The following is a 13,926-nucleotide window of genomic DNA, read 5'->3' as shown; positions in this document are numbered from 1 at the left end:
GATGAATCTCTTTGCGATTTATTGCCTCACAAAATCAGGATATTAGCTATTTATTACAGAAATGATGTCCGCGTACAACATGCATCATAAAAGAATGACAACGTCATGTACCTTTATGTCTTCTCTGGTTATTTATGTGTTCTAGCTCTCTCAGCTGTTCTTTTAGTCGTGCATGTTCCCAACGCATCCTCTCAAGCCGAGCTTCGACCGTGGTCATTTCATCCTTAAGATGGTACAATCGTTTCTCCAACCAGGCAACTGCTTCAGGAGATCTTTCGCCTGCTCCACTGCCCAAGCCGCCAAGGTAGTCTGCTTGAGAAATGATATGGATGTTTTGTGGCCGGGATAGGAGCAGAACTATGCTAACCTGCATCAGGTATACCTCATATTGATAAGCATTTAACATATAATCGACCAAAATTTCTGCAATTTTTACCCGCCAGATGGGAGAGGCAAAAGCTCATATTCTTAAACATAATTGATTGCTGAAAATTTAGCAAATACAAATCAGGTCTACTTGGGGAAGTACGAGAGGCGAAGGTGCAGTAATGATGGAGAAAACCATGTGAAGTTACGATGTACAAACCAGATTTTTACTAATTCCAGAAATCAATGGGGCATATGTGAACCATAGAAGAAATCCAGATACCATGAACTCGCTTCACTTACACTTTCAAGCAAGAATTGTCATACCATTAACCATAACAGCTACAATAAGCACATACATATACATATGCATATACACATACACGCACACGCAAAATATATATTGTACTTCAGACAAGCTGGCCATCAACTTCTATGATTTTCAACTAAGGAAATTTCCTCTTATGGTTGAAGGAGCTCCGATATGTTAAAGAGCACCTACAGCTATCAAAGTAATTCCAGCTGCCTAGTACCTGGTTGTTGACTTTCTACTTTTTTTCCCCCTGCTTTATCATACCTAAATTTAGGTCAAAGGTTTGACTGTGCAATTAACTATGAACTAACAATAGGCTGAGGTTGGACAAGGGGGTCAAAAGCTTTTTTTTGACACAGGTGATTTCTATCCATCTTGAATATATGCACACTATCATATGGGAGAGAACTTGAGGTAATCACATGGCCATTATTAGAAATATCATGTTACCACATTTAATGCTCTTCTAAAGATGACGCTAAATTAACGTGATCACATAGTTATGTTTAGAAAAGTAATGTCTAACACAATCTATTTATCTGGCGAAGAAATTACAACACGCTGTCTGACAATGATATAGTGCAGCTGAGGGTCAGATGATGCAGATACTTAACTCCTTCTAAGGATACAGCCTACTTCAAAAGAATAAGAAGAAAACAAATTATACAATCCACTTCAATGTAACAAAACTCGCAAACAATGTGAAGAGTGAACCATACTGACATATAACAGTACCAACATAATGCTCAGCATTAATATCATACGAAGCAGATTTTTCATCAAATATGGTGCCTTCAGCTTTTAAGTATAAGTTACAGGCAGGAAAACCCACCTGCATCAGAAGAATCACAGCGAAAATTACAGCTATGAGTAGTGGAAAATTGGCTTGTCTTTTCATGTTAGACAAGAATTTGGCCACAGTGTCTTTCAGCATGTAAAGCATAGAGGCACTGTCAATCCGATTTCCATGGAAAAAGCTGGCTTCATGCTGCTGGACATTTGTGGAATCAGACATCTTCGGTGTCCTCGAAGCATTAATAATCTCAGTAGACATCTCTGCGACATCTCCAATATTCTCTTTTGATTCTAGACTCGCTTCCCCATTCTGAATCAAGTTACACTCAGGAGCTCTATCTGCTTATATTGTCAACATGGGTAAGACATTACTCAAAGATATAACATACACAAAAGTGCAAATCCACATAAGAAAGCCATCATCCATGCAAGCCAATCAAAAAATTTCCTAAGCCACAGTTCTGCCAAACAATTCAACTTGGGCGAGATGTCTTTTGCAAGTAAAAGCTAACTAAATGTGCAAAACTAGACCTGCAAACAAAGGATAATCTCTCTACGAGTGATACATTACCTTCTTGTTTTTCAAGATTTCTCTCCTTCAGTAATTCATGGGCCTAGAAACACAGTAAACATAAACAGTTCACTAGTACGGTCCAATCTAATCCAAGCACAATAGAAATAATGTTGAAAATGTATCAAGATACCATGTCCACCCAAATTGCATAAGCTTCCCGGCACTCCTCCAATGTAGACTGCACAATTTTTCCTGAAGAAAAAATTCTTACTAAAACTCAAGGAGAAAAAACAAGATGGATTCAAATCAACGTTAGCATCAGTTATCTATGCCTAAAATCCAAATTCTTATTAGAACTCATCATCTTTTTTATCAGTAGAAGTTCACTAAAATATACCAAAAGCTGCCTATCCAGGGAAAAGACTCGATCATAGAGAGTCATTCATTTATGAAGCAGACAACCATGGACAACTGATGAATTAGCATTAGGAAAAGGGATGGATTCATTTACCATTAAGCAGCAATCCAGATGTACCAAAAGGATTGCCTGCCATCTCTTACGAGCATCTTAGGAAAGTAACCATAGTATTATATCAACAGAGGAATTAACCATATTAGGTCCAACAATCACAGTGTCAATTATTGGAGACCTAACAAGACTCTGAAAGATGTACTTAGGTAGAGCAGAGGACTGAAAATCCTCGTGTCACCAGTTCAAATCTGGTTCCTGGCACATACTTAATTTATATAAGTATCTATTCCAAACTCCATCACAATAGTTCACCAATGGTAAGCAAAGAAGAAAACCAATGGAAAAAGCTTCTATCCCTTTTTTGAACAAGCTATTACTAGAAATATGCTGGGATCAATAAAGAGAATACAGCATATCAGAAGAGACAACAAATTTAAGTTCCTTAAAAAGGAGAAGTTATTGCCTTTTCTCCTTTTCTTTATGCAATTAAGGACAAAGTATTGCTTCGCCAAGTATATTGGTTAATGCATGCATCACGCATGATAATCTTGCAAGGTGTATATAAAAGACTAGGAAAAGGCAAACCTCTAAAAATGGTTTTCTTTACAAAAGCCACATTAACATATATACACAAGCTGCAACATTGTTTTGATTCATCGCCGTCTCTTCTGACATCCCATAGTCCCTGATTACATATAGGGTCAACCAGGAAAAAAAAAATGAGCAGTGGAACACACTTCACAATTTAAATCTACCAGGTGAAAGCAAAAAATCAACTTTTTCAAAGACTTCAACAGACATAAACACTTGAAGAAGCCGAACAGAAAGCACACCAATGTGCATGATCATGCATAACTTGCACATGCACAAATGCACATATATCAGTACATTTAGACGCACATATACATATCCAATTAACTTCAATAAACCTCTATGACACGCACACAAAAATACATGCCTCCTACTACAAATCCAATATGACAACTAGCCCTTCCTTCCCTTCCACTATAGCATCCGCACAGTAAGCAAAGTGACTATAATTCTGCTACCAATAATTTCTAAAAACCAGAACAATAAGCAACATAACCAACAAAAGTTAATTTATCAGCATGAAGATGGCTACCTCCACCCGAAAATGATCTCCATATGGTACATCGTTGATTTCCTGTGATGTCTCAATAACCAAATGACTGCCAAAGAAAACCAAGAACGTCAAGAAGCAGGTATAGAAACATAACTAAAACACAAATTATGTAATTCCAAGAATTATTACAAAACAATCAAAACTATTAAATGAGCAATGAAGAGAATCAAAGGAAATCATGGAATAAGCTTGTACCAAAATGAATTCAAGCAAATAAAAAAGTAATATTTTCTCTAGAGAAAGCATACCTCTGAAGTGGCGTGTGGTTGAAAATGTAGTTACAAATCTCGATCTTGACTATGTATTTGATTGGGAAAATTTACTTATATCGGGGGGAAAACATGCAACAAAATATCCTCGTTGGCATAGTGGTCTTAATGATTAAAGGTAAGAAAATTAAATCCAGTCTTACAAGCCCAAAAGATTATGCAGAATACCAATAATGGTACTTGAAATTTTAGCAATGTCGTATACAATCAGATGTCTAGAATGCAGGAAAGAGTTGATGCACAACTTGGTAAACATGTCCAAACAACAAAAACAACAAAAACAAAACGTAGCAAATCATACCAAAACCACAGACTGTCATATGTAACAAAATGGACATTAACATGGTAAGGAAATATATATCAGCAACCTGTTTCTATATACTCGAAATTTCTGCACCTCCTGACAGCTCCCAGATCTTGCCCCTTAGCAGAAAACAGAGGAAACTAAATAACATAATATGTACATCCATCTTTAAATGTACTAAATAGATGAAATTATTCAGAACTTGCAATGTAACTGATACATCTTAGGTGAAGCACCCTCATACCAAAATATATCTTGATAGGATGCTGAAAAGACACCTCACGAGCATGCCCAAACTGATCATGGGGTTGCCAAGGAGAGCACTTAAACTCTGCAAATTGTAGCAAGAGCAAATTTGACAACAATGAAACTTTAATTGATGTAGCCAAATATTGAACACTAGGTGAAAGTGCATAAACACAGAGACCGCATATTCTACCTTTGTCTCCACATCTTCTATGAAATGAATCACCAAACTGGACAGCATCATCTGAGAAAAACAGGTTAAAGAATTCCTCCACCTTTATCTGGACATCAAACATACCATGGTTATAAAACAACTGAATCAAAGTCAGACAATGCCCAAAAATTGTTGAAATTAATCAATCATCATGGCCAACTTCAGGAAAGGGAATCCATTTCAAACTGAAAACTCCATAAGGAGGAAAGAAATCTACCGGGAACTTGGATTCTGCAACCTTTGTCTGGTAATCGGGTACTGCATATGGAAAAGGAGCTCCCAGGATCAGAAACAAATACATGAAAAAATCATCAACAAAATAAAAGAACGATTCTAATCAAGGTCTATGTCCATTAGGCTATCAATTGACCTTCTACCCATCACACACATCCTAGTACAATCTCCTCTACCCAAAGAAGCCAGCTACCCTTGCAATTCTACCATCCATCTTAGGCATCTCGTATCATCTGAAACATACTACTTCTCGAAAAACAGCAAGCATTTGATGGAATAAGAGAAGATTCAAATAAATGGTCAATCCAAGTATCAATGTCCTCTTATGTAAACTGTAAAACAGTCAATTTTCAGAGGTCATTAACGGTACTGCAGATTTCAAAAATTTCATGACCTTGAAAAGGAAATATCCAGAAATAAGAAATGAGAGCACCAAATATATGCAATTACCTAAAAGAACACTAAGCAATCGATCCGACCAAACTACGATCATGTTTACGAAAACATGGACATGCAGTATCCTTAGACCCATGAGCTATCCTAAGAACCATCCGAACGACCAGCCAAAATGTCATGTATAATCCATTAGTGCCAAAACACCATATTGCCAGATCTTGAGAATCATCATCAAGCTCTACCAACAAAAACACTTAAGATCAAACTCCTAATCCACTCATACACTGGAGAATCCAAGGCACAACTAAACCTATCCAAATTAACCTTTGCATCCCACTTCTGTTTCTTGTCAAAGGATGGCCAAAACAAAAGTACAATACCAAAGAACTTTTGGAGGAAACCAGCCACGAGAATTTATTAATCGTCCTTTTTGAGTCCATGAGAAAGACAACGCAGGCAACTAACCTATGAAGAATCTCCAAGGTTCTTAATAATCAGGATAGCAATTTCAAGGTTGTCAATCTGAACAACAAGTTTTGATGATTCCATATCAGCTCACTGCTTTATGAATTTCATTCTGTGGGACCCAACTTTAGATTGTCAAGACAAAGCAAGGAAAGCCTCATAAATCAACCCAAGTAGAGAATCTACAAAAGGTTCACCTTCTGGTGTAGAACGGAAGCAAATAAAAATACTGATTAGTCAATTCTACAGGGTATGAAATTCTTCAGTCGACTCCCAAAAGCACAAGGGAAATGAAAAGATGGGATCAAAATGTGCATCTGAGAAGGTAGGTCAACAATCAGCGAGTGAACCTTATTTAAGGCTATCTGAACAGGTTAAACAGCAAGTCGAGATGTAAAAGGAATCTTTTAGGCCAGTTTCATCTGTTTGCTTTCCCACGACCTTTCATGAGTAATCATCTCTTAACCTCCAAATTACATGAAAATCAAGAAATTCTAACACTCATATCCAAAAAGGTTTGCTTTACTGAGAAGATTTTTAGGGCAAAACAACGAAAGAGAATCTTTCTTGAGAAAAGACTTCATGGTACAGAGTCATGTCAAAGAGGTTGAATCTTGAGAAAAAAGGATTGACAACTTCAAAGAAAGACGTATGGAAACCATTAAAAAGATCATAACACTTAATGGGGTGCATTAGCACAAAAGGATCCATGTAAATAACCCCAATTTATGGAAAGACTTATCTGTTGTTGTCAATGCAGTATAAATTGGGCAAATCGACGTTGTGGCTCAGGCACTTCTGTAGAAAGACATGGAGATGCCAAAGACAAAACCTCCCAGCCAAAAAAAAAAAAGGCTACAAGCTCCCCACTTTACAAACCATCATTCATAGAGTCTCATAAAATATAACAGTCGAAGCAAGAAAATCAACAAATCAAAGTTAAGGACAGAAAGTGGGAAGTTGAAGGTTGATTCATTCCAAAGCTTGGGTTCACTTAGAAAAACCTCATCAACCATGAGAAAAGGATCATTAGCTCATTGAATAGACAAATACGTCAGTCTCTGTGTAATATCTATTCATTTAAGAGTAATATCAATTCTGATAATGATCCACCCTCTCTCAAAAGCCACACTTTTACCAAACAGAGATTACTAGTCATAGAAACTCTTAATGTCCCTACAAATGTCACAAGCAACCTAGATGGCTGACAAACTTGACCAAATTTTTTCTTCACGCCTACCAAGGAGGAATTCTTCCAGCCGGCATTAAGATGAGGTATTGGTATTCAAATTCTCAAAATTTGTTGATGCATGCTTTCTAACAAGTCAGTAACAGTGACAAGGAAAAAAGAGTCAGGAATAACTAACTCTTGGGCGCATCATAATCTTCCACCTTCCATGACCAAGTCTTCTCTGAAGCTGAAGAACTACAAACTGGAATAGGTATGGACTCATGCTCTTCAGTATCTTGGAATTCTGATACTGTTGCAGATGCATTATCATCTTCCGCATTGGGTGTAATCACAGTATCAATGGGAATAGGAACATTGAAATTCCTGATTCATATGCATGTCAAATTAGATACACTCCAAGGAAACGCTAGAGTATCAGTCAAACAGGACATAAATTACCCATTGCTTGTCTCCATAACATCAAGGCATTTGGAGCTTCTCACCGAATCAGATTCAGATCCATCTTCCTGGAAGCTCGACTCAGACATACTTGCCTGTGATCAGTGAATTATATAAATACACCGTCAAACAAATTATCTCTCATTCATCCTCTTCTTTCTAGACAGACAATTAACATAACCAAATAGACTTTCATTTACACTTTCCTACGTCCCAAGGTACACCATTGGTCCATGTAATCTTCGATAAGCTAAAAGTGGATATATAATAACTGTAGAGAGACTAAGATTGGTCATGATTCTCTAAATGATTCGTAGAAAACTCCTACTGAGTGTTTGAATATGGACCCATTTAAATAAAATACTACCTACTTACAATTTGCACCTCACTTTTTTTTTTCTTTTGGTCATAATTTGCACATCACTTCATAAACCACTTATTTGAACAAATCTCAATATCCTTAGTATTACTCTACACCTCCATTTATAGAGATAATGCTAAACAAAAGAAAAGACTCTTCGAATTCCCAAAAACCAAACAGACTCTTGGGGAATTCACCTAATTATGACTCTTAAAACAACAACACAATAAAGACTCATAAAAGCTGTGAATTAAGAGACATAATGCGAGCAACTAATTATTAGATGCATTGAAACTTGATAAGACTCACTAAGTTCATGCACCAGCCTGGGTATTCCAAAAGACACCGTAAAAGGTCATCAGCAAAAAGTCTTGCAAATCGACAACTATATCACATAATCGGCAACGTCATCCTTGGATCCACATAATTAAGTTGCAGCAGAAATTGGCTTTCGCTAGCATGAATGACACATTGGTTGGTTCAATCAACGGAACATAAGTTGAGCTTGAGGAAGGATAGATTGAGACCGATGATCCCGCATCATAATAGCAACTACATGAACACTATTATAAGTAAATTAAATGATTTGAAAGCTCCCAAACAAACCACAAGACCAAGCATTTGACCCAAAAAACTTTCTTAGAACAGAACGAGAAGTTCTTCCATTAGAATGTAGTTATGGCCGTTCACTAACGCTCTATCCCCAGCATTACTCTTGCATAGTATTTTCCCTTAGTGATTGTTGCACATCATGTATGCACTTCTCATCACTGTTCTTTCATGTGGTAGGAAAAGGGAGGCATTGAAAGAAGCTATGAAACTTGAATATAGACTATTGCCTCGAGATTGACCAAGCAAACAAGCAAACTAGGTCAATCCTTTGTCTCACTTAATAGATCTTATATCAGACATAAATACTTTAAAAACCTCTCGCAAGAGGCATATCCTCAATGTTGAATGAGTACCAAACTACTTGAGTGGAGAAACTAGTTTCTGAAATGTTTAAAAAAATGCCTTTTGCATTGAAATAAGCATGATGTATACCCAAAGAAACTATGACAAGTCAATAACGGCTATGATGAGATAATTTGCGACAGAAAGATTCAAATACAAACACCAAGCTGTACCAAAAAATTACTTGACTATGAAAATAGCAGCACACTTATAAGGCATAATAAATCACTATGAGTATTTTCAGAATAGACAACCATCTAGCCCCAAGACTCCAAGAACTTTCTAGTTTTCAGAAGCATAAAATTCATTGATTGCAACTAACTAATAAGCATTGAAACTTGCCATCAAGAAAGTAGGCATTACATTGCTAAAACAATTCCTTCTTCAAACATTATGAGAAAAGCAGCAAGAACAGCATCAAGTCAGAATTTCATACATATCCTAAAATGTGCAGCTTAACTCTCAAATGCTCATAGAAAAGCCGCATCCCCTCTTAATTGAACTTACAAAGATCGCCGTAACAACTTACTTTGACCAAATTTCACATTTCAGTCAAGCCAAAGAGTAAGCAATTCTGAAAAAGTAAATCACCTGCTTCTCGGTGACTGCTCTGGAATCACCCCCATGTTGCATCCACCCATCATTAATCAGCTTGAATGCTTCATCACGGGACAGGAAAGATGCAAAGAAGTACTGCAAAATTATTTTTGAAAAATCAAAGACTTTCGATGTAGGAAAAGGACATGTCCTGTACGAAAACTGGAAAAAAACAAAAAACCACAAGAAAAGGCGTGGCTTCCCATTGCATTCTTATGAGCAAAGAAATTAAATTACAAAAATCTAGACTACCTTTTTCCCTCCGGCAAATATTTCAATTGCATTGGGGAAGATACCTGCAGTCTTCGCTCTTTTTACACTTGTAATGTCGCCGAAATGTATTATTTTCTGAAGCATAAACAGTTCGAAAAGTTTAAGACTACCTGGAAATTAAGAATAAATCACATAAAAGGATCTAGTGTCACGCACTGACAATAGATATTCATGAAAAAACACACTACAATTGACGAGAAGTCTCCATTCCAAAAACAAATAAAAGGACATTGCCTCATAAAGAATTTCACGTAGAGCTGTTTTTTGACATACAAGCGGGAAAATCACAAAAAAATTATGAAAACTCAGAATTCACGAGTGCTCCGCATATGACAAATCGAAGGTGCTGCATAAAGATGTGTTCTCTGATATGGGTCTATCGATGATGGATATTCACTATTACAAAGTCATCAACATCCTGTAACACCCAATTCCAAAAAAGAAAATCACAAATATGCAATGAGCGAGAATTCTCATCACAAAACGTGCCGTGCAAAAATATCATAAGCAGATCAGTCAACTGCATACCTTCGTTTCAAAACCAAATATATTGGAATAGAAGCAGATATAGTGTACAAACAGGTACATATGACCCTGCAACAGCAGAAAAATCATTCATTACAAGATGGAAAATGTTCATTGTACAGAAAGTCCAAATAAAACAGCATTAACAGAATTCACATCAAACATAAAATCAGTATGGTCAGTTTATTAACTGATGTCATTATCATTAGAAAACAGATGATTAGAACCAGAACTCATCTCAAGGAAGGACCTATAGACAAGAGATAGTCATACCTGGATGAGTATATTCTCCTGGCATGCACAATTAAAATCCTGAACAAGGACCTATATTGGAAAGAGGAAAGTTAAAGAGAATGAGGGTAAATAGGAAGAACTCTGCTCTTACATGCCTACAAATAATTATAAGAAAAGTTACCAATAATCACTACAACAACGATTAGTTATATTAAGGGCCAATGAGTGCTGATCACTAATTAACCAAAATACCACGGTACAGGATGTAAGGGACGACACTGAAATTCTTCTCTAGCTTCCAATCAACAATAATGCACATAGGATTTTTTTTATTTTTATTTTTTGGAAGTGTCCACATAATAACAACGTGAAATTATGACTTTGACCACAGATAGTTTGGATGACCAAGATTAGACTGGATTGTACAAGGTAGAGGGATATAGAAAGGATGAAGTGAAGAAAGAGGAAGTCATTGCTGGTAGTAAGTGACGCAATGAATGCAAATAAAAAGATGCTACCCCATAATATCCATTTCGAGTAGTCTTCTAGGTTATTTCTCCAAAGCATCTTCTATTCTGTAATGGTGATTCTCCACCAAGCCAAAAACAAGCCATCAAACTCCATCAATCTTGACTCTTAAATTTTTTCCTACTAATCCATCGTTTCATATCCAGCACTTTGCAATTTGTACATTTGGTAACAAGTTTAAAATCCTTGGGTAAGGTATCAATTGTGAATCTCAATAGAAACAATAGCCACACAAAACATTTGTAAGCAGTTCTCCAGTTTGACTGAAATTGTTAATGGAAAGATACTGGATATTTCAAGGACCAAACAGACCCTAGAAACTTCAACAGCACTAAATTGAAAGTTATGCAACATGCCCCAGCAGGATGTCCCTCTCCCTTTTTTCCCATTTGGAAAAGATGAAAAATCCCCAGTCAATTTCTTAAGCGATACTTGGCAAAGGGAACAAAGAAAAAGACCTCTAAAAGGGTGCGAGAGAGGGATTAGGTGATCCGAATGCTTTGCAAATATGAATGACTAGCATTAGAACTTTCAGTCACTTACTTCCTCAGGTGGAAGTCTGAACAGTTGCCGGTACTCTTCACTCCTCGGTGATGCTGCAGTCTGTGACAACAAAAACACAATAACCACAAGAAGAGGCACATTTTACAGAGCTATCTAACACCCCCCCCGCACCCCCCCGCGGCCCTCTTCTTCTTTCTTTCTCTTCCAATCACAAAAAAGGGCTTTGTGCAGAACAAGTGTGCATCATCAATCTTATAAAACCAAAGTACCTCCTAACAGTAAAAAGAGGATTGTGGCAAGTAAGCGCAGAGGGAATCCTAAAAAGCTGATTGCAGAATTAAGCGCAGAGATCACCTTAAGCCAATTATGGCAATTAATCTTTAGGTACCTCGTACCTATGTACCTACAGGATAACTATGTCCACGAGACATCGACCTTCACATTGTAAACTGCAGAATTTCCTCCCATAATTGTAAAACCGTCCAGTTAAAAGAACTTGAGATTGTAGTCAAACGGTTCCGATTTACACGTTCAACTCAAAGTGGAGACTGGACAGTCAATGGCCTATCAACCGTCGTCAAATGGCGATCAACAAGCACAGGTCCACTTCCAAAACTCAGAGAACTCGCTCAAGCACACTGATTCACCCGGCGAAGGCAGATGAAAAAAAAAAAAAACAAAAGCAAGGGGAATGCGGGCGAACCTGGATTTCGGCGTCCCTCTGAGCGACGGGAGAGGAGCCCGGCGGATCGCACCAGTCAGGCAACCCGTTCGAGCCGGAGGTGGCTGGGGGCGACGGCGGCGAGGGCGAGGGATCGGGCGCCGCTTCGAAGGGCGACATCGGAGGCGCGGCGTCCATGGCCTCAACGCTCGACGCGCCGCTCGAAGGAGACGCGACCGCCATGGCGCGAGCACGGAGAGGAGAGGAGAGGGAGAGGGAAAGAGATCTGCGGACCTTCGGACGGAGGGAGTCGAGAACGGTGGACCGACGGAAGACGAGGGAGCGTGAAGAGCAAAGATGGTGGTTGGCAACGGCACACAAGTGGGAGAGAGTCGAGAGACGAGTCGGTTTCGAGTCGACTCGGGAGTTGAGGACACGTCATCGGCAGGTGAGGTTGACTTGGAAACACATGGAGGATTTTCCGGTGGGATTTTTCATTTTTTTTTTCTTTTTGATTATCCGTTTCTTCAAAGAAATTGAAAAAGAAAAAGAAAATGAAAATGAGGATCTCCGCGATTCTTGATGCTTCTTCTTCCCATATCCACGCGATTCTCAATTTCGCGCTCACTCACTCCGCATATTCATCCACCTCAATTTAAGGAATGGATTTTTCTAAATTGAATTAACATGGAAATATTTTATGAATACGAATTGGGTCAAGCATGAATTTAGTATGAATCGGATCGGGTATGGATTATCAAGTTCGTATTAAAATAAATAGATTTATTTGGATTGGACCAATCATTGATTCAACTTGACTTACCCATTTAATGGGTCTAGCGTTGCCAAAGCACGATGATGCTTGAATTTGCTGGTCTGGCATGATTTTTGTGAAGCTCACTAGCTTCTAGCGCAACACATTCGCTCCCATCGAACAAATTCGCGGCTCCTCTAGGTTAACGCTACTTTCAACCGATTATTAAGGATTCACGATTCTCATATGGTGTTTCCTTCCAATTATGGATGGGAAATTAAAGATCGCACGGAACCCGCTTCGCAAAAGAATTGCGCACGTGTATATTTCTCCTTGTAGTTAACAATACTTTGGCATTTAGATCGATTCTTGATTTCATAACCTATAAGTATTCTCCGTAATTACAGCTTAGCTTTCTTAAAGTTGCGTAGTTAGCAAGTTTTGAGCGGGGATTAATGCTTTGCTCGTTTGTCAAATTGATTAACATCTTGCTCTTTCGTACGTCTGTACAAGTTGAGTGACGTTGAGACGTGTGGAAATTTCTAAGTGTGATTTGGTTAATTAGATTCAAAATTCTGCTGAGTTGGCAGTTCAAAGGCTTTTCTTAAGCTAAATTTTCCATTGCAACCTAACATAATTTTCCTAACTACGCCACTTTAAGATTTGGAAGATTGGAAGGCTTTCAAAAGATTTACAACGGATATCTTTGAAGATTCGAAGCCTGTTTAAACATATCATCAAAGTGGGACTATGAAGATCGGCAAAATTCAAGAACTCTTTGTTTCACGGAAAACTTAAAATTTAAAAAATGTTTTTCTAGAAATTATCTCCTACGGATATGAATAAATGCAAAATATTTTCATCACCCACGTAAATAATTGGAGCATAAATTGTTGCCGACAATGAAACATTTTTCCATTAACTGATTTTTCTTAAAGATATAACCAATCATTCTTCGAAAAATATTTTGGGTAAATACCACTAAAAATCCTAAATTATGTCCACACTGACACATTTATTTTGAACTTTTTTTTGTGACGTCAAAAACCCCAAACTATATTCATTGTGACGCATTTGCCATGAACTTTTTATTGTGACACTAAAAATCCCGAACTTGTACTATTGCGACACATTTACCTTCTAGTCAAAAGTAGCAGTTAAAAATCTAACGTG

At 37.7% G+C, this 13,926-nt stretch overlaps 1 protein-coding gene across 3 annotated transcripts; it reads right to left on the bottom strand.

The window, feature by feature from the left end:
* LOC115726296 (protein VASCULAR ASSOCIATED DEATH 1, chloroplastic) lies at positions 1 to 12,428 on the bottom strand. Of its 3 annotated transcripts, XM_030656102.2 has the most exons (18): positions 12,042 to 12,425; positions 11,378 to 11,437; positions 10,346 to 10,396; positions 10,076 to 10,141; positions 9,527 to 9,622; positions 9,269 to 9,370; positions 7,363 to 7,457; positions 7,100 to 7,287; positions 4,855 to 4,895; positions 4,617 to 4,704; positions 4,422 to 4,508; positions 4,242 to 4,296; positions 3,584 to 3,650; positions 3,046 to 3,145; positions 2,179 to 2,240; positions 2,046 to 2,088; positions 1,512 to 1,813; positions 1 to 367 (listed from the first exon to the last, which is right to left on the bottom strand). In XM_030656102.2, the coding sequence occupies exons 1-18, from the start codon at positions 12,240 to 12,242 to the stop codon at positions 104 to 106; spliced, it is 1,968 nt and encodes a 655-aa protein (XP_030511962.1). In that variant the 5' UTR covers positions 12,243 to 12,425; the 3' UTR covers positions 1 to 103. The 3 variants fall into 3 exon arrangements, with proteins under 3 accessions (XP_030511962.1, XP_030511963.1, XP_048131398.1); XM_030656103.2 differs by lacking the exon at positions 9,527 to 9,622; XM_048275441.1 differs by lacking the exon at positions 1 to 367 and having other exon boundaries at positions 1,747 to 1,833; positions 2,023 to 2,088; positions 12,042 to 12,428.
* Between the last annotated feature and the right edge of the window lie 1,498 nt (positions 12,429 to 13,926).

This window comes from Rhodamnia argentea, chromosome 3, assembly GCF_020921035.1.
Source record: "Rhodamnia argentea isolate NSW1041297 chromosome 3, ASM2092103v1, whole genome shotgun sequence".
Lineage (NCBI taxonomy): Eukaryota > Viridiplantae > Streptophyta > Magnoliopsida > Myrtales > Myrtaceae > Rhodamnia > Rhodamnia argentea.
The sequence above is the reverse complement of the archived record's forward strand: the minus strand, read 5'-3'. Positions and strand labels throughout refer to the sequence as shown.

Coding starts and splice junctions, on each gene's coding strand:
- LOC115726296 (XM_030656102.2), bottom strand. CDS start 12,242: ATGGCGGTCGCGTCTCCTTCGAGCGGCGCGTCGAGCGTTGAGGCCATG. Junction 9,623..10,075: donor TATTTGGTTTTGAAACGAAG/GTATGCAGTTGA, acceptor TTTATGCTTCAG/AAAATAATACATTTCGGCGA. Junction 9,371..9,526: donor TATTTGCCGGAGGGAAAAAG/GTAGTCTAGATT, acceptor ATAATTTTGCAG/TACTTCTTTGCATCTTTCCT.